Source organism: Miscanthus floridulus, chromosome 17, assembly GCF_019320115.1.
Source record: "Miscanthus floridulus cultivar M001 chromosome 17, ASM1932011v1, whole genome shotgun sequence".
Taxonomy (NCBI): domain Eukaryota; kingdom Viridiplantae; phylum Streptophyta; class Magnoliopsida; order Poales; family Poaceae; genus Miscanthus; species Miscanthus floridulus.
In genome coordinates this window covers 64,039,465-64,067,136 of record NC_089596.1, presented here as the reverse complement: position 1 = coordinate 64,067,136, position 27,672 = coordinate 64,039,465, and the positions used below count along the sequence as shown (strand labels likewise).

Genomic DNA, 27,672 nt, shown 5'->3' with positions numbered 1-27,672 from the left:
TATTTATAATACATAATTAGTATCATTACATAGACCATTGAATATATTTTCATAATAAACTTATTTGAAGATATAAATATTGCACGTATTTTTTTACAAACCTAGTCAAAGTTGAGAAAGTTTGATCTGCACGTATCCCATAATGACTTATATTTTAGGATAGAGGAAATATATGCTAATAGGAGTAGTCAACTAGAAGTTGTGATGAACACAACAATACTTTCATATTTATATGCTAATGGGAGCACGAAGAAACGTAGAAAAATGGACATATATATTAATGGTGGGAATATTCATTTAGAAAATTGCAGAAGGTTTACCAGTCTCACCATGTATAACCTGTATGCATGATTATTGTTTTTCTTCCATATATGTGGCCTCAGGTGATCGATTTATTTCCTTCAAAGTAGACGGCAATTACGGAAATGGCAGTTTCTTTTTCTATCGCGCGGGGTATCGCACGGCCTGAAGAAAGAAGCTACCCAAAAATAAATCACACTAAAAAATAATCTTATTTTTGTTTTTTTAGTCATAAGAGATATAGGATCTTTCGTAACGACACACGTGGAAAAGGCTGGGGGAAAGTCCAAGTGGCAGCAGCAAAACCCCGCACCGCAAGGCAGAAAACTACAATAAACAAGGCACGCAACGAATCCGATCCCAATTTATTTCACCCAAATCCGCCGATTAATCCCACGGCACGCCGGCCGCGTCATGCTCCGGCCATTCCTCTCCCCTCACCACCGCTCTGCCGCCGCCCCCGCCCCCGCCCCCGCCCCCATCGCAGCAGCCGCGGGCGCCGCGGCGATGCGACCCGCGTCCTCCTCCCGCTCCTCAGCCGGCGGAGGCGGGACCCACCACCACCACCATCACAACCACGGCGGCGGCCACAACAACGTCTCCGTCTCGCCGCCGGCGTGCACGACGTGCAGGCACGCCCCGTCGTCGGCCACGCTCGATCTCCTCATCCTGCTGCTCGTGCTCTTCTCGCTCGCCTTCCTGCTCGCCTCCTCGCTCTCGCACGTCGCGCGCTCGCTCTCCCCGCTGCTCGCCACGCCGCCCGCCGTCGCCGCGCTCGCCTACACCGCCGCCGCGCTGCCCTACCTGGCCGCGACCGCCGTGCTCGCCGCCGCCGCGTTCCTCTCCTGCCGCCGGCTCCCGCGGCGCCGCTGCCGCAACCCGCGCTGCCGTGGCCTGCGGAAGGCGCTGGAGTTCGACGTCCAGCTGCAGACCGAGGAGGACGTGCGCGCCGGCGCCGGGAGCACCGTCGGCGGCGCCGACGCGGCCATGTGGCGCGAGATCGAGGCGCTGCCGTGGAAGGGCGGCCAGGGCGGGAACAACCCGGACTACGAGTGCCTTCGCGCCGAGCTCCGCCGGATGGCGCCGCCCAACGGCCGAGTCGTGCTGCTCTTCCGCAACCGCTGTGGCTGCCCTGTTGCTAAGCTCGAAGGATGGGGCGCCCCCAAGAGCAAACGGCGCAACAAGAAGTGAGTGATGGTTGACTATATTTCATTTATTTATTTATTTGCAAATTCTTCATGATTATTACTTCAGTCCACCAGCTAAACTTAGTCGCACTATTTCCATGGGATGAATTGAATTTCACTGTTCTCTGACACGTGAGTTACCCATGGCATTCCCTAGTCCAGTGCAGTCCTGTCAGTTATGTTTGTTAATGTGAGATCAATCTCGTTGCTTCATCTCTGCATTTTGAGATATTATGCCCTGTTATTCTGGATGTGCAAACAATAAAGCATGGTCCCATTGCTATACATCATGGTCTGTTAATTCATTTCTGTAAGCAAATAGGTAACTGTGCCGTGTGTCCTGTCTCTAATTCTGAGTCACCTAGGAAGCATGCTTGTATTGTACCTTGTTTGATTGCCTCATGATGGTTATTGATTTTTTATTCCACTCAGCTTCATTTTCTGAATTCAGTGGACTTCTGTTCATGTTGTGGACTTCTGTTCATTTTGTGGTTTTCTCAGTTGTTTGTACCATAGCTTATATGTTGTAACATCTTGTTGGTCATGGATTTGCAAGAAAATGAATTAGTCTTCAGATGTGAATGGGCTGTTACCAGAAGTTAGGCAATGAACCAAATGAATGCCAAAAGCGACTAAGGCTATTTGACAGAAACATGCCATAGAAATCTCACTACCTTTCTAAGTAGGTGGGCAATGTCAATGATGTTGTGAGTCACCTGATCTTTTGGTAGGTGTTTTTTTCTTCATGGAGTGGCCTTTTTAATTGTAAAATGTACTATGTATTATTTGTTCCATGCGGATATATTTTTTATGTTTAAAGGGTTGCCATTCTTATAACAAATGACCTTTGGTGATGTCTAATGTGATTATCTTTTATGTTTATTAGCTGATATGAAACATAAGGCTAGGGGTCAGTACAGTATTGAAGGCATTTCAGTTGGTTCTTTACTTGTGTTTGAGAAGCTCGAGCTCACTAGAAAATAAGCTCATTTGTGGGGCTTGTGACATGTAGAACTTCTGCAGCCTGCTGATTTTATATTTTGATTACGGATATGAAGAAGTTATAGGCAGGAATACAGTATGTTTGAGGTGGTGTGAGTTACCTGGAAGTGAGCTTTTTTTTTTTGTATTGTACACAAGAAAATTTATGGGCCGTGAGAGTAGCATGGAATTGTGCTATACGGTTGTGAATTATGCCATTATCTTCATTTCTGGGTCTAGAAATTTCTGAAATGAGTACCAAGAGATGCCATTACAGTGTGATATGGATACCATTGAATTGCTGGGTTTGAAGATTTGACATGAACACTTTGTCATCTCATCAGGTTCAATTATTGGACGTTCATAGTTTGTGTCTGCAAGGCCTCTTTGATATCAGTAACTCGGAAATTTGATTTGGCATGACTGAACTATTCCTGTGAACCAATCACTTACCTGACAAGCACAAGAAAGCTTTGCTAGACCTGAGCTCAGCAATCTCTTACATTTTGTTCATTGTTGCACAATTTTAGCATGTTCTTACTGTTGTTGAGCAAACCATAAGACTATAAAATCCTGTAGATACCAATAGGGAAACATGGATGCTTTAGTTGCACCTTTAACTGTTTAAGTTGTGTTTTTATGGCCCCTTTGGAATGGAGGAAAATTTTCCTGTTTCCTGTGTTTTTCATGTGAAAATGAACTGATTTCTGTGGAATTCCTGCACAATTCCTGCGAGGGTATGGGTAAAAGTTGTGCTATTTTTCTGTTATTTATACAGGTGGTGAATGATTTTGTATATAATTCTCTGGATGATTGTACTGCTTGTTGGAATTTTGTTGAGATTGTCTGTGTTTCATTCGCATTTAAGTTGTCTTGGCCTAGAATGCTTCTTAATTTCTTTTCATTGCCTTGAAATGTCTAGCTATTGGTGTTTGGGCTAATAAAGAGATAAACTGTTTACCTATGATTTATTTTTGGATGACTAAAGTACAAGGGGTACTGCATAATACTTTCTACTCTCTGGTGGTTTACTATTATTTGGACATGGAATGATCTTTTGAATAACCTTTTCCAAATTGGCATTTTGCCAAAGTTTACATGTAAAAGTATCTGTTAAACTTTTGGCTACTAACATACATCTAAGTGTGTAGATATATCATTTAGAAATAATATTAGTATATTTTTCATTTAATGTGCTTAACTGCTTATGTTTCATGATATATCTACCATTTTTGCGTAATGGTAAACAAAAGAATTTTGAAGACCATTTCAATAGAACATGTAAAATAGAATAGAGTTTATGTGTCTTGTTTCCTGATATAGTCATGCCTGATATTCCATTGTGGTCGCAACTCTTGCGTCAGAGTCAGACGATTGCATTCTTCTATGTTGACCGATACTGGCAACCTAGTTCACTTAAAACTATAGAAGTGTTTAGCTAGGACTGTTAGGTTATGGAGCTCTTGTGTGGTCGTGTTTTCTGAGTCTTGAAATCACCCCTTCTATGTGTAACTATGTTTCCGGAAGTTGCTTGTTATGCACTTCTCCTTTGTGCTGCCAGATAAAGTGTTGTGTCTGTATTTTATCTTGTTTCTCAGATGCTAAAGTTATACAGGAAAGAAGGAAATTTCGCAGGGCCTTTCTTTTCTTTCTCAAAATTGGCCAGTCCTTATTTGGGAAATTGATTCCCAAAGTAATGTTGTACTTTTTCAGTAATTTTTTGAGAGTTCATTCGTCGATGTAAATCACTTCTCACCCTGGCCTGTGTTGTCAATCTTGACATACATGTGTTGTCAATCTTGACATACATGTTACAAATATTCATGTAATGTAATGCTCTTTTTTCATTTTGCGAAACTACTAATCATTTGTTTGTTTCTTGCTTGTGAATTATTATTGTTGTTGCAGGGGCACGCAAGGTTCGTTCCATGACCGAGGGGTGAGGTGAACACAAGGCTGATGTCGCCAGTTGCAACACTGTTGCTTTAGACTGCCATGTTGAATAATCCTTCCAGCAAAAGATACACCAATTACAATTTACAAGTGGGTTGTGCCATGATTGTATTGTTAGAAGGGGGTTCGGCGAACCCCAACAGTTATACTGATACGAAAATAAAGAACTGTTAATAAAGGACAATAATAAAGCATAAACATTGGCGACGTGCTCATGTTTCGATACAGTTCCCTTTTGCCTTTTTTTTAACAGTGGAATGGATGCAGGAACCCATGTGCTCAGGCATTCTGTCGCTCCTCGCTCGTGGTTGCCCGTTGGTTTCTCTCCTCTGCATAACCTAAGGGCAAAATGGCAAAATATCACTCCATGCTAAAACAAGATGAAATAAGCTTATTCCGTACATCTGAACAGCTTATTTTTACATCTAACATTTTACCATTCTACCTTTGACCATAAGCCAGCTTATATAAACCAAGAGGAGAACATAAGGGCCTTAGAGGCCTGAACAATATAATTGAACAGTAGCTTCATTTTGAAAACTATTCTGATATTCAGCTTTCTTACATCAAAGATGACATTTTACCATTCTACCTTTGAACCATGAGCCAGCTTTTTTTTTTTTTGAGCAAAAGAGTCGGCCTTCATTATATATCACATATCAGCATAGGCGAAACAAACCAAACATATCTTCCATAAGCCATGAACCAAGAAGAGAACAAACGGGCCATAAAGGCCTCAAGCCCTCAACAATAGTTCAACAGTAGCTTAATTTTTAAAACTGTTATGAAATTCTTACTTTACTAGATAGCGTGCCCGTGCGTTGCTACGGGACAGCAAAAATTTTGTACTAAAAACACACCGAGCGTACGATAAATAACAGTACTGTTTAATAAAGGTACTTTTGATTATCATAAAAAAAGAATTAACAGGCAATATTATCTTGTCTATAGAGCTAGAACCTCTTTATAGATGATATTCATTGGGAATATTATCATTTAACAGTTTCTTTCCCTTGTTCATGTTCTTCTCAACAATTAACACTGTTAAGATCCTGATATTAGATCTTGCTATGGATATAGATAGCGCTACGTACAATTGGCTATGTAAAAACACTAGTAAGACGAAGAAACAATTTGGAGCGTTGGGATAGTGAGCATACACAAATACAACAGTTATGTTATAAAAGCATATAATCCGGTGTATGGGTCATGATTCATAGGTCACTGGCAATTGAGCTTTAACTTTTGCATCAATTGTAAGATGAAACAGAGTTACCTATATGCCTTTTCTATCCAGGGACTGAAGCATTGTATGATGATCTATGTTAGAAAATGATCAACCAATTATTGTTCTCCTTCAATCTACAACTTTTCACTTTTGTTTTTTGATCAAATTGCTCCCCTTCACTTTTCTTCTCCTCCAATCTGCGAAATAGAGTTACTGTAATATATGTATTGGCCTGTGCATTGCTACAAGCACAAAAAGTCGTATTTTTAACCAAAAAAATCATAAGCATGGATCGAAGAACACCACTGAGTGGTCCTAAGATACCTGCAATAGTATAAATGATACAACTGGCACACATCTCTTTTTATATATTAGAGGATCACATGGTTCTATGTCGTTTAAGATCTATCTTATTTTGAGTTGAATACTCTGACTCTTTTTAGATAAGCCAAAAAAAATCAGCATATCAGTTAGCACTGATTTCTCTCTTTATACCAAATAAAATCACTGTTTTGGAAAGATAAATTTATTCCGTAGTAAAATGAAGAAGTGAAATCATTGATTTTGTTTAATTTCCATGGAGCAGTTAAAAAATATTTTGGATACCACCCCAACCACCCATATGGCATCCAAAAACTGATTATAAATGAAACAGGGTCTCAATTGTCTATTGTTCACTGCTTATCTGAAAAAAAAGAGACAGCTACACATTAATAATACTTGGAGTCACATAGCACATGAAAACACTCTCTGTGGTAATAGCTTAGAGGCTTTTCAACAATCTGTTATTTAAAAAAGATAACAAAGCATTAGGAAGTCTACCTTTACAAAGCATTAGGAAGACAACGAGGATCCCATACCATGCAATGTTTTGCCTCCTGCAGAGTAGAAAATTGATTCACACTGTATTGTGGGCACACCAAAAAATACACATCACAATTAACACAACTTTTTTTCATCATTTTTTGACCATATAGTAAAAGAAACCGACCTTGCTAAAACAACAACTGCAATTTGAGGACACCATTTTCTAAGAATTTTTTTATCTACATAACTTTAACAAGTAGATAAGAGCATACAGTTTGACACACTTTAGAAGCTCTACTAAGGCATGACATATTGGCATGAGCATGCGAGGAAAGCAGGAAAGCATTGTGATATTCGACTTCTCAGTGACCACCACTGTAAATTGTTCATATGCATCTTGCTTTTCTAATGCCTTTTCAAAAACACATGACCACTACTGAAAATAGAGAGAATTCATCCATGCATCTGCAAAGTTCTCATTTAATATATATAGGTAGGATTCATCCACTAATTATGTGCAGAGAATAGCTCTTTTATCTATTGCAAGGAAAGCCTAGCAACCTGTAGCAGGGCAAAGCATATCAAGCAATTCATCCAAAAAGATGTGACATATGAAAAGGCCTTCTTGATTTAGAAGGGCAAGTTAACTCCCATACTGGTTGGCTGCTATAGATGGATCGGAAGATGCAAGCACTGACCTAGGCATGTGGTGTTGTCAGATTTGCTAAAGTAACGCAAGGCTCGGGTGGATTCGTGGAGGAGGTGGTCCACGTACTTGAACATGCCTTTCTTGGCCAGCGCTGAATGCTCTTGTCCTATTTTTTGCCATTCTGATCATTGTCGCTGCCACTTCTAGCCGACGTGTCCATGAAGCTCGGCAACAAATGGTTCTCGGAACAACACAAACAAATCACCATCAAAACCGCAATCAACACGGATCAAAACCAAAAACCAATGAGAATGGGGAAGAGACGGTCAAATCGAATCATACCTAGAGTCGAGAGTCGCAACTGTTGGATCAATGTGGGCCGTTCCAAATCTCGGACTCCAGGCAGCGATGGTGCCAGCCATCGTCCGTCATGCGTTGAGGCCATAGCGGCGCTAACCCCTGCGTCGAGTCCCGTGCATCGAGGTGGAAGTGGGACTGCAACTTCCCCTCCGATGCAGATCCAAAGGAGGAAGGCAGGGCAGGCTGCAGGTGGAATGCTCAGTCCACGATGGCGGAGGCCGGCGAGTCTACGGGCTCCTCGTCCTCCATGGACACACCGCCGTCGCGAGCTCCTCCAGCGTGAGGCCGTGCAGGGTGGGTGGCAGCGGTCGTGTCCTCCCCCACGGGCGAAGATGCGGTCAGCAGGTAGAGCGATGTATTAGGAATTCATGTTATCATTTTCCATTTCACAAAGGGAACAGCCTGAAAAGACAATGAAATTTAGAAATTCATGTTATCATTTTCCATTTCACAAAGGGGACAGCCTCAAAGACAATGAAATACATCTTTATAGAGAAATGGAAACCAAGCATTGGCAGTAAAAACAATAAAGACAACAAAAACAAAGCCATTTAGTCCCCAGAAAGTTGGGGCAGGTCAGAGTTGAAACCCAACAAGGGCATTAATGACGATACTAACAGTAACTGTACTAATCACAAGAGGAGATGGTAGCCTATGTCATCTTTCCAGCGGTGCAGTGCTGGTTTCTACGCACTTATGTCCAAAGACAGAAACACATATATTCAAGTGCATCACAAAGCTGACTCGAAATTCAAGACTTGTACCATGGTTGATTTGCATTTACAATAGGAGAACTATCTTATTCAAATAAACTGCACGAGAAAGACTCTAGAATCAAGAGAACTGTCAGGAAGTAGAGTAATATAAATCATACTGTAATACTGATACACTACACAAGCGGATTTGCAATTCCTATATTTGTGCACCTCCAAACTAACAACACAATAAGTACTGTGCGGAACAGAACAATACAGCTATACTTGTACTCACAGACATTGCAATTTACAAGTGAGGGCTTTACTTAATCAAGAGAATATGAAACAGACAGCAAACACCAGGCTACCAAATTTGCTAGCGTGCAGTAAAGTAAACACGGAAGAAAGGATACTTTGAATGCTAGTGGCTGAGTTAAGACAAGCACTGGAGACGAAGCCACTGTACACTGTATGCAGAGATAAGACGGCCTCAATCCTTGACATCTGCAACACCTTCAGAAGCTATCTGAAACCTCGCTTCAGCTTCAGTCAGGCAGGGAGAGCTTATTACTTTACAAATCCGCTCCTCCCCTCTTCCCTTGCGAAGAGCGAGCCTGATGGAGAGTTGGAGGCAGTATCGACATTTTAATAAATGATATGGATAGGAACAGAACAGAACCTGGGTCTTGGAGATAACCAGTTAGTTCATGATAACTGGTATAATGCACAGTACCTTGTTGTGGAAGCATGAGCCATGATGTTACCACCAATGGGCTTGATCTGTGGTCCGGCAAACATAGTAGAGCCATCCACTTGTGCTACTACTTGATTGGTGATAACCACAGCAACTCCAAACTGCCATGATCAATCAAATCAAATTAAGAAAAGCAAAAAATCATGAAGGGATATCCAGTGGCAACAGCATTTTCATTTGACTGAAAGCTAAGACAAAAACCATAAAGAGAAGACTTGGTGTTCTTGAAGACAAAAAAAATAATAACAATTTTATACCAACCTCATCTGCTAACTTCTGAAGCCATATGCATTTGCCTAGCTGATAGCTCTCCTCTTCCTGAGAAATCAGTTCTGTACAGAGCTGTGGCACTGTCAACAACCATTAGAGCAAACCTGCAAATGTAGATATTCAGATTAGAAATTCTGACCAAGCTACCTCCATAATCTAGATGGATAAAATTTATCATATTTGTATCTCTTGTTAATCTAGATGGATAAAATTTGTCATATTTATATCAAAAGAAAGATAAACAGGTGCTAGAGCGGGGGAGCATCTCACCTAGGAGTTATTTAGCTATTCCTGAAGTTCAGTTCAGCACGTCAGCATGTTGTGGTGATCTATGGCCTTGATGTGAAGCACACCTCCCTGATTATGACAAGGACAAGGAACACTTGCTGCAAATGTACAAACTAAATTAGAAGGGTGCAAAAAAGATGGACATGAATGGCCAGCATGCATGGTATCCACACATGTCACTTCTTCCTTCAGTCCTTCCATCCTTTGTAACAATGAGCAAGTCCAACACAAAAGTATACCTGAAGGGACTCCACATTAGTTGTAATCAAATTGGTAATTGAAAGGATCTAACAATGCCTAGAGCGGGGGTGAATAGGCGTATCTAAAAATTTACTGCAAATGCTAAGTTCAAATCTGTCAGCCACTGTCGGAAGTCCCGACGTTTGGGTAGGAACTCCCGACGTTTGGGTCGGAACTCCCGACATTGTCAGAAGTTCCGACGCAAACGTCAGCAGTTCCGACGCCTACGTGAACTACAAAAGCAGTGCCAAATTTAACTTTGCGGATAAATAATCTTACAACCTCACTTCCTAGTGGTTTGGTGAAGATGTTGGGTCACTCCCTTGACGCCGTAATGCCTCCAAACCGTAGATCGAGTCCAAACCCTAAAATGGAGATTTTGGAGACAAAGAGACAAACACATACAAGTAATCTCAAGCAATTACAACAACAACAAGCACGCGGGACACAAGGATTTATCCCGAGGTTCGACAACCCCACAAAGGAGCTCCTACGTCCTCGTTGTTGAGGTGACCACTAAGGTCGGAGTCTTTTCCACCTCCTTGCCTCTCTCAAAGCGACCATAAAGGTCACTTGAGCTTTCCACTAAGAAATCGAAGGGTGATACAAACTTTCCAAGACTCTTCCACAAGATGGAAGCTCTTAGGCAACGCCTAGCCGGCTAGGGGCAAAGCCCTAAGAGTAATAGACGCAAAAATCAACCGGCTTGACAAAGAAATCAAGTGATCAAGCTTTCCAAAGTGATGCTCTCACTTAATCCACTCTTCTTTCACTCAAACCCTAAGGGAATCGAAGATTAGAGCAAAGGAGGAAGGAGAGGGGTGCTTTAGTTGCTTGGGAGCTGTTCAGCACGAAGTGAGTCAACTGTGAAATGAGTCCGTAACGGTTAGAAGTGAAGAGAGAAGTATTTATACTCTAAGTAAAAATCAACCGTTCAGATCTACGTCGGGAGTCCCAACGCAGATCTCGGGACTTTCGACATTAACAGGAAACACTGTTTACAACGGGTCAGAAGTCTGCGGGTGAAAGTCAGTGTTGGAACTCCCGGCAATCGTCGGGACTTCCGACGTGCACAGTTGAACAAACAGTCAGCAGCACTGATGCAGGGACTCCCGGCTTGGGTCAAGTCAGTGTCGGAACTCCCGACAAACGTTGGGACTTCCGACGGCCGGGACTTCCGACGATTGTCGGGACTCCCGACGAGCACAGATAGCCAGCCAGCCAGTCAGAAGCAAGGGTGCCGGGACTCTCGGCTTAGGTCGGGACTTCTGACCATCGGGAGTTCCGACATACGTCGGGACTTCCGACGTCGCCAGGCATAGAAAAAATATTCTATGTGCTCGTGAAGTGCTAGAGTGTCCCAATTTTTATTTAATTATTATGCTTGAGCACTCTATCTTCCTCAGACCAAATCACTTTGCATCCCTCTTTATAGTGCGGTGGATTCTAAACTCAAAATCAAAATTAAAACCTTTGGAGAGCGTTTGAGTTCGTTCGCCTTTGTAACTTCAAGAATTGAGGGATACCATTTTATCTTTATCAACTCTTTGATTCTTTCACGGGACTAATAGCTGCGATATATCTCATTTTGATAACATTAGTCCCTAATTTGGATGTCATCAATACACCAAAACCCACATAGGGGGCAAATGCACTTTTAATCTCCCCCTTTTTAGTAATTGATGACAACCAACTTAGGCTTTTATAAGAATGAAAGAATTTAAAGCTTTTGAACCCTAAAATTTATGGAGAGCTCCCCCTTGATGTATGCATGAATTTGAATTTCAATTGGAATCATGTATACATGCTTTGCATACACCAAGACAAAAGCTCCCCCCTAAATTTTGCAATCTGTGGGGTGCAACAAGTGTGTGTGAACAAATAAGTATCGGTGAAAAGAGATGCAATATGACATGTTATTTCACACAACAAGTAAAAAATGATGGCCAAGATTTCAAAGAAGAAACTTGAAGGAACACATGGCCATACAAAAAGCATTCATCATGACAAGTAGAGATAAGCACAAGCAAATAAGATAGATTAAAACATTACTTATCCTACAATCATCCATCACACACATATAAATAGATAGTTGTCCATCACACGGTTGCCACCACACGACATAGTTCATACACGCTAAAGGTTTTAAAGTTCCAAAACCATAAGACCAACTAACTTATTACAAGGGAAATCAAAGCCTAACACTCCCCCTTTGTCAACAAGTGCCAAAAGGGGTAGGCCACGTGAATAAGCAACTACTCATCGTCGGAGTCATTATCCTCATCTTGGTCATCGTCGTCACCACCGCCGTCGTCTTCATCATCATCCTCTCTGATGTATTCCTCATCGTCCTCAGTCGCCTTCCCTTTGCCATGCGGGCGAGAAGTCGCATCATCTTCGTATGCCGCACAAGCCTCATCATATAAAGCCAACGGATCACGAGGAGGCACAAAAGGTGGTGGAGGAGAAGATACAATGCCTGCTTGCTGTTCCAACCGATAGAGCCTCTCTTGTATATCGTGCTCACGTTGAGCACTAGCACAACAATGTCCAAACATGTATGTCATGAGGAACTTGAACTTGTTGGGCTTCTTGCCAGAGGAGGACGAGGAGAGGGGCCCAGCACTAGAAGAGCGAGCAGCAGCAGTGGAAGCACCACGGCGAGAACGAGAACCCGAGACACCTTTACCTCTCGCTGTGGCTGCCTCAGCTTTTTCCTTTAATTCTCTTGCAGTAAGGATGGAGGTTTTGTTGGATATCTTGAGGAGCTTTTGCTGAGTGTCATAGGGAAAACGGATGCTAGATACTTGCTCAATGACATGCATAATGTATGGTGCATAGGGAAGATGCTTTACCGGATCCTCAGTAGCATCATGTATCTTGTTCCAAATATAGCGGCTGATGGAAAACTTCTGAAATTCATCGCCAAAGCGCTGAAGCACCTTCTGTGAATTATCACAAAAGTAGGTGGAGTCACCAACCTTCGGATACAAGATATGTTGCAAGATGTTGTTCAGAACATAATAGTAGGGCTTTAGAAACACTATCTGTCCATCATCCCTGTGTCCATCAAGATACATGTGCTGATACTCCTCCATATCGAGATCCTCATACTCAGCCAACTCAGTAGCAATGCGGTCACTGTGACTCAAACCAAGAAGGCAAGAGAAAGTGATGAAGTCCACTTTATAATGCTTGCCTTTAGTTGTCCAATGAATAATGTCAACAGCACCAGTGAGGTCTCTCTCATGATGATAAGAAGTATAAAACTGACAGATTAGCTCGTTGTTCCAATGCTTTCTAAACTCTAACGGGTAAGACAGCCCCATTGAGTTGATATCCCGAACCATCTGCTCCAACTCGGGTTCCTTGTAATTGCCAAGAGAGTATGCATCAATGCACTTCATCTGCAGGACCGGTGGCTCCTTCTTCTTCAAGAACTTCCGATAAAGAATGGAATCATAAAAGTCATAATGAAAGGGATGCAAGAAACGATACTCAAGTCGTAGGTCCTTCTCGTCCTCAGCATAAAGGTTCCTGTTCTGATGGTACCTGATGTCCTTAACCCGGTGACAATAATCAACTGGAAGAGGAGGAGTCCAGCCACCAGTAGGATTGGGAGCCATGGTGGGCTCCTGCATGATCGGTGACACACCGGTGAATGGAACCAGCTGAGACACACCCACTGGACCGCGAGTCGGTGTGCGAATCGGTGGAGTAGCAATGGTGCGTCCGGCATGATCAAGAGCTTCCTCTGCTTCATCTACGATCGACATATCCCCAACAAAGGCTGGAGCAGGAGGCGGAACGGTAGCCGATGACCCCTGGACGCCATGGCCACGGGCAGCACGAGAACCACTAGCACCACCACGCGAATATGACGCCTTTTGGTGCGGCTAGGCGGCTTGGGAACAACGGCACAATCTTGAGTCTTCTTGGAACGCTTTTCCCTATGACGCGAGGGACTGCCACCACCTTCCATGACTGCGAAGAACACAAAGTGGAACTAAGAAACAATACAAGGAGAGGTGAACGAACATCGAGAAGTGAAGAAACAGAAATGGAGTGGTCACCATAGGGTCGGTAGTCCCAGCCAAAGTCGGGACTTCCAACAGCCGGGAGTTCCGGCTTACGTTGGGAGTTCCAACGGTCGGAACTCCCGATGGTCACTGGGACTTCTGGTGCACACGGTGATCATCCCATTCATGGGGCTTCAAATCTCAATACTCATTCAAGCAAGGAAGATAGAGGAGTAGAGAGAGAAGAAGAAATAGAGGCAAAACACAAGGTACATTAGAGTTAGGGTTCGACGCCATGGTAGTACCTTGAAACGAGAACAGGGAAGACAACGAAGAACGAAAACGCAATCGATGAACCAATCCACGTGCGCAATCTCCTCCACCAATGTAATCTCCTCCACACCAACGACAAGGCCACCATGATCCGAAGAAAACGAGGGCACAGGCGGTGGAGGGGGGGCAGGGCGGTCGACACTACCGGCAAGGTCTCCGACGGCGTAAGAAAAGGGAATGGAGGCCAGAGCACGAGGTAGGGCGGCGGTGGGGGAAGAGGGCGCGAAGGGGCGGCGTGAGGAAGGGCAGGGGCGGAACTAGGAGACGGGAGGAAAAGAACCGTAGTAAAAAAAATATGATCGGGCCGGTTATAAAGGAGTCGAGCAACCGACGCGGCGCGGTCAGATCTGTGTCAGAACTCTCGGCGTACGTCGGGACTTCCGACGGTCGTGAGTTCCGGCGTGAGCCGGGACTTCTAGCTGTCGGGACTTCCGACGCAGGGAAACAGAAAAACACCTTAACCTGCACTCACTCTACTATGTGGGGCAAAAATATGATGGGCATTAACATTTTCACAAGTGACTAGATTTCATTCAACCAACATAGGGCAATAGTCACTCATGAAAATTATAAAATAGATTTTAAAATTGGCACACAATGTTTTCTTAATCCTTTTTCTCCTAACTAGATCAAATAAAATGTGTGTGCAAGGAATCAAGCCACGTTACGAGAATCAATGATATTTAGTTCACTCCTCAAAGCACAAAATCTTGACTCATCTAGGGGCTTTGTGAAGATATCAGCTAATTGTTTTTTGGTGCTCACATGATGAATGGCGATATCTCCTTTGGCTTTGTGGTCTCTCAAGAAATGATGCCGGATGTCTATGTGCTTTGTTCAAGAGTGGTTTACGGGGTTGTTTGCCAACTTAATGGCACTCTCGTTGTCATACAAAAGTGGAATCTTGGTTAACTCACATCCAAAGTCCTTTAGTGTTTGCTTCATCCAAAGTAGTTGGGCACAACAAGCGCTGGCCACCACATACTCAGCTTTGGCGGTGGACAAAGCAACAGAATTTTGCTTTTTAGAGCTCCAAGACACCAAGGACCGACCAATAAATTGGCAAGTCCCAATAGTACTCTTTCGGGTTACTTTGCAACTAGCATAATCCAAATCGGAATAGCCAAGTAACTCAAAAGTGGAGCCCTTAGGATACCACAAGCCAAGATTAGGAGTGTGCACTAAATACCAAAAATTTCTCTTAACGGCCATCAAATGACATTCTTTCGAATTAGCTTGAAATCTTACACACATGCACACGCTAAGCATAATATCGGACCTAGATGCACAAAGGTAAAGGAGTGATCCAATCATGGAGCGATATACCTTTTGATCGATGTCCTTTCCTCCTTGATCAAGATCAAGATGTCCAGTGGTTGGCATGGGTGTCTTGATGGGCTTGGCCTTGTCCAAGTTAAACTTGTTCAACATGTCATTGGTGTACTTGGTTTGACTTATGAACATGCCATCCTTGAGTTGCTTGATTTGAAATCCAAGAAAGAACTTCAACTCTCCCATCATAGACATCTCGAACCTATTTGTCATAATCCTACTAAATTCCTCACAAAAAACCACATTAGTACTACCAAATATTATGTCATCGATATATATTTGGCAAACAAAGATATCATTATTGACTTTGCGAGTAAATAAAGTAGCATCGGTCTTTCCTATCTTAAAACCTTGTTTGAGTAGGAAATCCTTTAAACAATCATACCAAGCTCTAGGGGCTTGTTTGAGCCCATAGAGCGCCTTATCGAGCTTGTAGACGTGGTTTGGATACTTGGGGTCTTCAAAGCCCGGTAGTTGCTCTACATACACCAACTTGGATAGGGGGCTATTGAGAAATGCACTCTTCACGTCCATTTGATATAACTTGAAATCATGATGGGTGGCATAGGCAAGTAGAATGCAAATTGATTCTAGCCTAGCCACTGGTGCATAGGTCTCCCCAAAATCTAAGCCTTCAATTTGAGTGAATCCTTGAGCCACCAACCTTGCCTTGTTCCTTGTTACCACGCCATGCTTATCTTGCTTGTTGCGGAAAACCCACTTGGTTCCAATCACATTTTGCTTGGGTCTTTTCACCAAGGACCAGACTTCATTCCGAGTGAAGTTATTCAACTCCTCTTGCATGGCTATCATCCAATCCAGATCATCAAGTGCCTCTTCCACCCTGCGAAGTTCCAAAGGAGAAACAAACGAGTAATATTCACAAAAACTTGCTAAACGGGAACATGTAGTTACCCCTCGTCGAATGCTCCCCAATATGTTATCAATGGGATGATCTCATTGAATGGATTGATACACTCTAGGATGTGGCACTTGAGTTGATCTTTGGATAGGGCCATCATCATCATCATCATGGTCATGACCGATTGGAAGATCACAATCATGAGCTTGTGGAGGGTTGACCTCACTACTTTCTTCATTGTTGAGTTATGGTTGAGCTCGCTCATTGTTGACACCATCTTCAGAGAATGACCTTATGCTTCTTTTGATCTCCCATCTTGACTATCTCTTGTTGCGGAAGCTTCACCATGTTCATTTGATGAAACATGATGAATGGTTGGATCAAGATCATCATGCACAACATGGTCTTCATCTTCATCTTCAACGGGCTTTACTTCACTAATAGCAAGCTTCTTTATTGCTTCATGTGGGGCTTCCTCATTACCTACATTTTCAACATTGACTTACTCTTTTTGAGAGCCATTGGTTTTATCAAAAGTCACGTCTACCGCGATTTCAATCAAACTGATGGTTTTATTGAAAACACGATATCCATGTTCGTTAGTACCATAACCAAGCATGAAACCTTCATCAACCTTTAGTGCAAACTTAGAACTTTTGGATTTCTTGTTAAGTATGAAACACTTGGATCCAAAAACTCTAAAGTAGTGCACCTTAGGCTTTTTACCGGTTAGAAGTTCGTAGGCGGTCTTTTCTCTTTTCTTGTGAAGATTTAAGCGGTTGATGGCATGGCATGCCGTGTTGACCGCTTCCGCCCAATAGTTGGTTGGAGTCTTGTACTCATCCAACATTGCTCTTACGGCTTCTATGAGCGTTCGGTTCTTCCTCTCCACAACACCATTTTGTTGTGGAGTGTATGGAACCGAAAACTCATGCTTGATTCCTTCTTCATCAAGAAACTCTTCAATGTTGGTGTTCTTGAACTCCGTCCCGTTGTCACTTCTAACTCTCTTGATTTTGACATCAAACTCATTTTGGTCTCTTTTAGCAAACTTCTTGAAGATTCCTTGGACTTCACTCTTTTCACGCAAAAAAGAATACCCAAGTAAAACGAGAATAATCATCAACAATTACAAAACCATATTTGTTACCACCAATGCTTATATAAGCGATGAGTCCAAATATGTCCATGTGAAGCAACTCCAATGGCCTTTCGGTTGTCACAACATTCTTGATGGGATGTTTAGCTCCAACTTGTTTTCCCGCTTGGCATGCGCTACAAATCCTATCTTTCTCAAAAGAAACATTTGTTAGTCCAAGGATGTGTTCGCCTTTTTGAAGTTTGGCCAAGTTCCTCATTCCAACATAGGCAAGTCGGTGATGCCATAACCAACCCATGCTAGATTTTGCCATTAAACAAGTCTCGAGATTTACTCTATTTGATGTGAAATCAACTAGATAGAGTTTCCCCTTTAAATGACCCGTAAATGCAATAGAGGAATCCTCCCTTCTATAGACTTCCACACCCTTATCCGTAAAGAGACAATTGTAACCATCTCACAAAGTTGTGAAATGGACAACAAATTGTATCTCAACGAATTCACAAGTAAGACATTGGAAATAGAATTATCATTTGATATTGCAATTTTACCCAAACCGAGTACTTCACCTTTTCCATTGTCACCAAACACAATATTTCCACTTTGATCATGACTTGGTTGGAATGATGTGAACATGTCCTTCTCTCTGGTCATATGGTTGGTGCATCCACTATCCAACACCCAACTTATTCCACCGGAGGAATATTCCTACAAAAACAAATTAAGCTTTTGTTTTAGGTACCCAAAAAGATTTGGGTCCTAGGAGGTTAGTCACATAAAACTTGGGCACCCAAACACTCCTCATAATTTCCCTTCTCTTTTGGGCACCAACATACTTAACCACAATCTTGCCATCTTTGCCCCAACAACACATATAGTCACTAGCATAGCACCGTAGAAGTGGTGCTTGTGGCTTGAGGACATCGGATTGCTTTGTCTTGATAGTCTTGGTATTTGTAGGTTGGATCTTTGGAATGTAGACCTTGTTATTGGCCTTGCATATTAGCTCATCAAGAGCAACGCCCTTGTTGAACTTCACACAAGGCACACCATTTATCATGTTCCTTCCATTTGCTTTTCCATCATACCTATTGTAGCCAATACCTTCCTTGATTGATGGGTGCCTTGATGACTTGTATATAGTCTTGTTGGATTGCTCTTGACACTTGCACCCATTCTTCACAATCATCTCCAACCTATGAATCTCCTTGTTTTTCTTCTCTAACTCAACAAGGTTAGTTGCATATGCATTTACATCAATTTTATAGCATCTTTTACAACCATCACTAGTGGAGATATTAGAGACTTCGGTTGCCTTAGGAGAAGTTGAAGTGCTAGCCCAAAGAGTACTATAGTTTAGCTCAAGATTTTGATATTTTTCTTCCAAGCTTGTGAGGCTTTCTTGAGCTATACTCTTTTCATTCTTAAGGCTAGCTATTTGATCATTAACTGAGGAATGTTCCTTAGTCAATTTCCCAATTGAGTCATTGGCTAAAGACAATTCAACGGTTAACTTCTCAACCTTCATCTTTTCCTCAGCGATAGATGCTTCAAGTGCAAGGTTTTTCTCTCTCTTGAGTAATTATATCTCCTTGCAACTCCAATCATCTATCCCTCTTCTCTAATTTCTTCATTAGCATTTTTCTTTTAGTGAATGCCTTTTTACTAAATTTGTTTATCATGGTTGCTTCAATTTCTTCTATGTTATCATCACAACTATCATACTCATCACTAGAGGAAACGGGTGTAGTATGTACCTTCTCCCCTTTTGCCATGAGACAAGTTGGGGTGTAGTAGTCATTGTCGATGAGGTTGGAGAAGAGCCTCGGTGGTGAAGATAGGTTGGAGAAGAGCTTTGATGGTGAAGTTGAGTCAGGGAAGATCATGGTCAGTGAAGAAGAGTGGTGGATGGCGATGTTTGCGGCTCCCTTCTTCTTCTTCTCATCATCACTTGAGTTACTATCACTTGACTCCCATTCTTCCCCAAGATGAGCTTCACCTCTCTTCTTGCCTTTGTTCTTCTTATCTTCATCCTTGTCATGCTTGTGCTTCTTTTTCTCATTAGGACAATTGGCTATGAAGTGACCGACTTGACCACATCCATAGCAAAATCTCTTTTTGAACCTTCTCTTACCATCACCATAGGTCTTGCGGTTGCTTTTCTTCTTCATAAACTTTCTAAGATTTCTAATCACAAATGCAACCTCCGCATCGGAATCTTCTTCTCCACTTGAGGAATCATCCTTCACTTTCTTCTTCTTTTCTTGACTTGAACCTTGACCTTCATGTTGTTGAGTTGCTTTAAGGGTGGCACTCTTGTTGAATCCCATTGTATTAGGATTTTGATTGTGAGCATTGATTGCATCTTCATCTAGACACTCATGATGCTTGAGCTTTGAAAGAACTTCTTGAGGTGTCATCTCATCATAACCGGGCCTTTCCATGATCACAGACGCTAGCATGTTGTTCTTGGCTCTATAGGTTCTCAACATCTTTCTAGCAACTTTGTTGTCATCCCATTCGTTGCTACCAAGAGCTCTTATGCGGTTGACCAATGCCATGAGCCTATCAAACATGGATTATGTTGTTTCATTTTGCAAGAATACAAATCTTTCCAATTCACCATGAAGTAACTCTATGTTTCCTTTTCTCACACTTTTATCTCCTTCAAATAATACTTTCAAAGTATCCCAAATTTGCTTTGCACTTTCCATTCCATTTACTTTTCTAAACTCATCCAGAGCTAAGCTTGACACAAGCAATGCTACGGCTTGTGCATTTTGATGGAGGTTGTGCACTTCTTCCGGAGTTATCTCTCTATCTTCATCGGTAGGAATCATCACACCAACATCCACAACTTCCTAAAGTCTTGCGGCTATTAGATGCATCTTCATCTTGTAAGACCAATCAGTGTATCTTGTTCCATCAAAGTGAGGTGGCTTGCCAATATTGACGGACGGAGTATGTAGTGTTGAACCTTTCATGATTTGTCCATAGTCAAAACTCATGTGTGAATATATTCCTTTTCCATGAGCATGCTCACCGGCTCCAATATCACTAGCGACATCTTTGTTTGCTTCATTCTTGTCACTAATATCATTCTTGCCACTTATTGCATCATCAACCTTCTTGCTCAATTCTTCCTTCAACTTGCTCATCTCATCTTGCATCTTTTTCATTTCATCTTGAAAGAGCTTGACTTGAGCACTCATCAACTCTTCAGCTATTTTCTTGGCCATTTCGATGGCAACGGCTTGCATCTTGTCAGTCTCCGACATTGTATATTCTCACGTGGTGAAAAGCAAAGAGAAGACCTTACTCTGATACCAATTGAAAGGATCTAACAATGCCTATAGGGGGGTGAATAGGCGTATCTAAAAATTTACTACAAATGCTAAGTTCAAATCTGTCAGCCACTGTCGGAAGTCCTGATGTTTGGGTCGAAACTCCCGACGTTGTCAGAAGTTCCGACGCAAACGTCAGCAGTTCCGACGCCTATGTGAACTACAAAAGCAGTGCCAAATTTAACTTTGCGGATAAATAATCTTACAACCTCACTTCCTAGTGGTTTGGTGAAGATGTTGGGTCACTCCCTTGACGCCGTAATGCCTCCAAACCGTAGATCGAGTCCAAACCCTAAAATGGAGATTTTGGAGACAAAGAGACAGACACATACAAGTAATCTCAAGCAATCACAACAACAACAAGCACGCGGGACACAAGGATTTATTCCGAGGTTCGACAACCCCACAAAGGAGCTCATACGTCCTCGTTGTTGAGGTGACCACTAAGGTCGGAGTCTTTTCCACCTCCTTGCCTCTCTCAAAGCGACCACAAAGGTCACTTGAGCTTTCCACTAAGAAATCAAAGGGTGATACAAACTTCCCAAGGCTCTTCCACAAGATGGAAGCTCTTGGGCAACGCCTAGCCAGCTAGGGGCAAAGCCCCAAGAGTAATAGACGTAAAATCAACCGGCTTGACAAAGAAATTAAGTGCTCAAGCTTTCCAAAGTGATGCTCTCACTTAATCCACTCTCCTTTCACTCAAACCCTAAGGGAATCGAAGATTAGAGCAAAGGAGGAATGAGAGGGGTGCTTTAGTTGCTTGGGAGCTGTTCAGCACGAAGTGAGTCAACTGCGAAATGAGTCCATAACGGTTAGAAGTAAAGAGAGGAGTATTTATACTCCAAGTAAAAATCAATCGTTCAGATCTACGTCGGGAGTCCCGACGCAGATCTCGGGACTTTCGACATTAACTGTTCACAACGGGTCAGAAGTCCGCGGGTGAAAGTCAGTGTCGGAACTCCCGGCAAACGTCGGGACTTCCGACGTGCACAGTTGAACAAACAGTCAGCAGCACTGATGTCGGGACTCCCGGCTTGGGTCAAGTCAGTGTCGAAACTCCCGACAAACGTCGGGACTTCCGACGGCCGGGACTTCCGACGATCGTCGTGACTCCTGACGAGCACAGACAGCTAGCCAGTCAGAAGCAAGGGTGCCGGTACTCCCGGCTTAGGTCGGGACTTCCGACCGTCGGGAGTTCCGACATACGTTGGGACTTCCGACGTCGCCAGGCATAGAAAAAATATTCTATGTGCTCGTGAAGTACTAGAGTGTCCCAATTTTTATTTAATTATTATGCTTGAGCACTCTATCTTCCTCAGACCAAATCACTTTGCATCTCTCTTTAGTGCGGCGGATCCTAAACTTAAAATCAAAATTAAAATCTTTGGAGAGCGTTTGAGTTCGTCCGCCTTTGTAACTTCAAGAATTGAGGGATACCATTTCATCTTTATCAACTCTTTGATTCTTTCACGGAACTAATAGCTGCGACATATCTCATTTAGATCACATTAGTCCCTAATTTGGATGTCTTCAATACATCAAAACCCACGTGGGGGGCAAATGCACTTTCAGTAATCCTCCCAAAAGCAAGCTTCCTACGACTATCATTAGTTAATCGCAACAAGTTGTGGAAAACAGTTGCAATCTGTATAACAACAAATGTTCAGACCACGTGTTATTACAAATCAGGAATGATTCCCAAGCCAACCTAAGTAGAAGAGTGATCTCAGGAAAGTGGAACAAGTGATTCCAAGGATGCCTACCCACACGCATGACATTCTGAGAGTACTGTGCCTCAGCAAGAACCCCCCGTGACTGAAAAATAGAAGAGTCATAAGTACCATAATTGTTGGTTGGAAGTTCAAATACACCTGAAGGAAATAAAAATGATCCATACCACTCCTGCAAAAATTGAGAAGGCATAGATGTACCCGTTCCGAGGTGGATCACCTTTTTTCGTAGACTGTCAAAAAAAGAAAAAAAAATGGTTCAAAGCAAATAATTAAGGCATGTTAAGATATACATAATCACACTGTCTGTTCCAGAATCAATAGACTTCAGTAGCACTATTAATGATGGGGGCGAGTGATTGATGAAAAGAAATCTCTACCAATTTATACAAAATTTTGTGCATAGATACAAAAATAAGCACTTCCATGTTATTGGCTTCAAATGTCATGGAATGAGAAGCAGGTTAATACGAGTGGACCAATAAATTGAGAAGCATCATTATCAATCTACAAAGTTGTGAGAAAAAAGAGAGTTGCTGAGAATGTCAGTGTGTTTATAACAGAAAAAATACTGGAAAGGAAACCACAGGGCAAATCATCTAAAGAAAACTTACCTTGAAACATCCTCCCAGCCAGAACCTAGAACTGCTGTCCGCATCCTACCTGCAGGGATGAGGAAAAAAAATGCATAACAAAACTGAACAAAGGGCTCACCTGAGGATGAGGAAAAAATGCAAGAGAGTGGAGAGGAGAAGGGAGGGACGCTCACCTGAGGTGAGCGCACGGGCAGCACGTGTGGTCAATCTACGACCAACACAACCGCGGCGAGAGTAACCACCGGCTGCGGCGGCTCGGGCCCCCCGCCGCAACGACGACCGGCCGGCCTAGAGTCTCCTCGTCGCGCACGAACACGAGCGCGGGGACTCGGCCGCCGTGCGTCCAGGCCCTGGCGTCGTCGATGTCGCAGCGGAGAGGAGATGGGAGAGGGAGGCGCGGCCGGTGGGGGAGCCTGCTCTGGACGCGGCCGCCGCCGGCCGAAACCCTAGCCGTCCACCGACTGGTAGAAGGAGGCGGAGGCCCTCGCCGAGGACGCAGAGAGGGGCGCGGTGCTGGCCGGAGTGGAAGAGGAGGTGCTGTGGGCGGAGAGGGAGGCGCTGCCGCCGGCCTAGTCGCGAGTCGCAGCTCCCGAGAGGGCGTACCCAACCCGCGACCACCAGTCGGACTGATCTGTGGCCGCCCGCCGCCGCCCTCCCTTCACCGCTGACCCCGGGCAATGGCGATCTGCGCCGCCGCGCCCAGTGTCGTGCCCCTCGTGGCCCTGCGTGCGTGTCCGCGTACTGCGTACCCCGGGCAATCGCACGAAGCGAGCGAGGTATCGCGCGGATCTCAGGATCTCGGGACTCGGGCGAGGGCGACGACGCGAGCGCGACGAGCAAGGGCAGAGCGAGGGCAGGGGGATCGAGACCTGGGGCCGCGGGAGGAAAGGACGACGGCGTGGGTAACCATGGACGAAAAACTCAGAAGCTCGTTAGCCCTCTCGGTAAGTGGCTGCCTCGACTCGGCTCGTTAGAATAACGAGTAAGCCGAGCCAAGATTTTAGCTCGTTAGTTATAACGAACCAACTCGAGTCAGCTCGCGAGCCACTCGCGAGCTAAACGAGCCAAGCTTTCAGAAAAAAAGTATCAAAACTTATATTAGTTTTTGTATTACTTCATGTCTTGCACTTTACAATTGACTGGTAACAGGTCTAGATCTTATAAATTGACTGGTAACTGGTCTAGATGTATTTCTTTTATATTATTATTATTCTCAAACTTTAGATAAATACAAATATTATATTTTGTGTATTTTTTATACCTAGCTCGCGAGCTTAACGAGCCAGCTCAAGCTTTTAACGAGCCGAGCCGAGCTGGCTTTTTGGCTCGTTAGGATAACGAGCCAAGCCGAGCTAGCTCGTTATCTTTACGAGCCAGAACGAGCCGAGCCAAGCTGAGCCGAGCCAGCTCGTTATCCAGCCTTAGGCGCGGGGGAGAGGTATCGCACGGGGCAGACGGACAGGAAAAAAAATATTCATACTTTGTTCTTTTCAGTTGTAGGAGAAGGCCTATGAGGACAATTATGTCATATTCTTACTCTATTTATAGTACTAACAATAATGTCAATTTACCCCTCATAAATAAGTTACTCTAGGGACAATTGCTGCACTACCATTATTTCTTTGTTTTTTTACCCTACTATTGTTACTTTGGTATGTACTTTGCCTCTTGTTTTTTTTTTTTTTAAAAAGGCAATTTGAACGTTTAAATCGAGTAAAATATGGGTAGCACAATATTTTTGGGGGTAGCCCAATATAACTTTGTTTCCAAGGTTGTTTTTCAGCTCGAGCGAATACCTGCAACATTACTTATGCAGTGTGCATTTGACCATAAGCATGATCATCATGCGCATTACATCATCAAAATGCATATTTGCATAAATCTGTGTTAAATATTATTGGAACTAGCAATTTTGTGTACTGACGGACGATCGGACAGTTGCTTTATCAATCTGTCAGAGTCATGCTATGATGGACATTCCAAAAGGGACATCGTCAGTTTGCCAAAACATGTCCCTAGACAGCTACTGAATATAAGGGCCACGGGAGGACAAGAGCCCCTAGACACGTCCCTAATGAAGTCCAACACATACATAGTCCAACGCATCAAAAGAGTGTGACACAGGACTTGATAAATTCTATATGCACACTTTTCACTAATTACTATTGACTCGTGAGGATTTTGGACATGGATCGGTGCCATTGAAAATCTTACCTCCTTATCTTTTCGTGCGTATGTAGAACATTGAAAAATAGAGTCTGTATACGACTTGGGCGATAATTTTAGCGCGGACTACTCCTAGAGTCTAATTTATACTTGAACTTTATAGATTGGTCCTCCAACTTGGCTTGGACGACCACGCTGGTTTACTCTGCCTCATGCCTCTCTCCATGTATATCATTTCCAAAGTTGGTAAGAATTATAGCATCATTAGGCATAAATCTATTATCAAAATCATGAAACAAATTACTAAGGAATGACCTTACCTATAGATTTAGTTGTTGTGCTCGAGCTCTAGTAATTGGCTCTTATGTAGCCGGATGAGGAGTGTCATGTGCACCCATTCCTAGTGATGTACCTATCATCCCTTCCTTGAAGTGGAGTCATTATAGACTCAAGCTCATCTTCTTCTCCCATATACAGCTTCCAATATGAAATGTTAAAGGTGGGAATAATTCAAAAGCAAAAACTCAAGTTTATATGTATTGTCATTTATCTTTACGATTATTTTTAAATGGACTAGTAGTTCTAGGCATCAACTTAGACTTTCATAACTCTGGAAATCTATCTTTTCAGAAGTGTAACCATACTAAATCATGTGATTCAAGTTTGACTTCCTTTCTACCTTTACTACCAGCAACTCTATATTTTTTATTGATCTTTTCAAATATATTTACATAGTTGTTTCAAGCAATTTTAGAATAAAATCAGCACGTTCCTTAGCATCATTATGTCTTCTCTCACTAGTAGGTAAAGACAATGATCAATAGGGTTATAGGAGCACGACTGCACGAGGGTTAAATCCATACACTATCTGAAAAGGACTTAGTGGTAGAGTGTTCCGCCCAATTGTATGCAAACTAAACATGCGGCAACCACTTTTCCCACATCTTCAAGTTTCTCTTTATAATAGTTTTGAACATAGTAGACAAACTTTGGTTCACTACCTCAGTCTAACGGTCTGTTTGTGACTGGTATGTTGTAGAGAATAACTTCAGTCCTAGTTTATTTCACAGAGTGTGCTAAAAGTGACTCAATCATTTAGCATCACCATTTGAAACAATAATAGAAGGCATGTACTAACAAGAGTGGCATGTTGTCGGTGCTAACAGCTGCAACAAAGCATGTAAGTTCAAAAATATCAGTATGCTCTCAAGATAAATGAGCAATGCATGTACTAACTTACATGCTCCTGGTAGGGAGCACCATTTGGATGGCGTCCCTCAATAGCCTTGAAAACTGCTTGAATTTTTTGACACTCATTTGGATGGTGCCACTCGACGGACTTGAAAATTGCTAGAAAATTTTGACACTCCCTTTTAATGATGTCCCAACAATGCTCAAGGGAGTTTGCACTCATGTCACTCTAAAATGTCCTGTTTTGCATGAAAGTTGGCATTAATCCTTTGCCAATATGCCTTTTAAGGTTACTCATTAATTATTACTAGGGCAGCGTGGACGGGAGAGCGGGAGACGAATCCGTACGGGCACAAGTCTTCCGACCGATGAAAAATAGAAATAGGGTCGTCAAAAGCCCAAAAAATAAGGGCTTAACAGTGGAATTTGATGGCCTTCTACTTTTGAGGGTCGGAGTAGAGATTCTCTATAGTACGTTTTTTGTGCTTCGGCCCTCAAAAATAGGGTAGGGACTTGAAAAAGGATAGCATTGCTAAAGTTGTTGAACATCTTCAACAGTTTGGTAAACCCACTCCCAATCTTGTTTTTTGGCGTGATAGGAAAAGACTCTACTCCTACTGCTCTTTTATCCTAATTGTCAATCTATCCGTGCTTGAAAAAACGTAGGCAGTCACACCAAAAGCTACACGGACAACCCATACTCCCTATCCATTTTTTATGTTTTTTTTGTTCCGCCCTGAAAATAGGGTTTGGTAATCCCACTTCCAATCTTGTTTTTTCGTAATAGAAAAAACTCTACTCAAGCCGCTCTTTATCCTAACTCTCAATCTATATGCGCTCGGGAAAACCCAGGCATGCACGTGAAAAGCTACGTGGACGACCCATACTCCCTATCCATTTTTTCCTCGGCTCTCTTTTGCGACCAACTGCCACTGCTGCCTTCGGTTGGAGGTTCATCTGATTGAATTGTCAAACACTATTTTCAGATATGAGAATGCCAGGAGAAAGAGCATGCAATAAAATTTCTACTTTTGAGGTTCTAGACTTCTAGGTGTACTTATGAGGTTCTAGGTGAGTTATGGTACCAGAATGGTCGGTCATGGCCTAATTGCCGCCGCTTGGGAGGTCATTGCAGATATCTGACCACTCTTTTCAGATCTACGAATATTAGGAGGTAGAGCGAGCAATTATTCCTTTTTAAAGGTTTTGGATGTGCGCTAGGGTGCCGAGATGGTCGGTCATGACGGCAAGTTATTACAAAGGGAACGATTAGTGGACCGTATTTCTT

At 42.9% G+C, this 27,672-nt stretch overlaps 1 protein-coding gene and 1 long non-coding RNA gene across 5 annotated transcripts; one reads left to right on the top strand and one right to left on the bottom strand.

The window, feature by feature from the left end:
• The first annotated feature begins 657 nt into the window (after positions 1-657).
• Positions 658-4,648, top strand: LOC136516882 (uncharacterized protein At5g19025-like). The gene is made up of 2 exons (XM_066510378.1): positions 658-1,487; positions 4,377-4,648. Exons 1-2 carry the CDS (start codon positions 715-717, stop codon positions 4,414-4,416), a joined length of 813 nt encoding a protein of 270 aa, XP_066366475.1. The 5' UTR covers positions 658-714; the 3' UTR covers positions 4,417-4,648.
• On the bottom strand, positions 4,623-23,480 carry LOC136516883 (uncharacterized). Of its 4 annotated transcripts, none has more exons than XR_010774140.1 (12): positions 23,201-23,480; positions 23,046-23,094; positions 22,599-22,664; positions 22,465-22,516; positions 9,455-9,711; positions 9,176-9,288; positions 8,894-9,015; positions 8,627-8,774; positions 7,448-7,867; positions 7,232-7,346; positions 6,472-6,527; positions 4,623-4,759 (listed from the first exon to the last, which is right to left on the bottom strand). It is a non-coding gene; the product is annotated as an uncharacterized lncRNA (long non-coding RNA). The 4 variants fall into 4 exon arrangements; XR_010774139.1 differs by having other exon boundaries at positions 7,232-7,867; positions 9,455-9,570; positions 9,646-9,711; positions 23,201-23,476; XR_010774138.1 differs by having other exon boundaries at positions 7,232-7,867; positions 23,201-23,478.
• Between the last annotated feature and the right edge of the window lie 4,192 nt (positions 23,481-27,672).

Coding starts and splice junctions, on each gene's coding strand:
- LOC136516882 (XM_066510378.1), top strand. CDS start 715: ATGCTCCGGCCATTCCTCTCCCCTCACCACCGCTCTGCCGCCGCCCCC. Junction 1,488..4,376: donor AGCAAACGGCGCAACAAGAA/GTGAGTGATGGT, acceptor TTGTTGTTGCAG/GGGCACGCAAGGTTCGTTCC.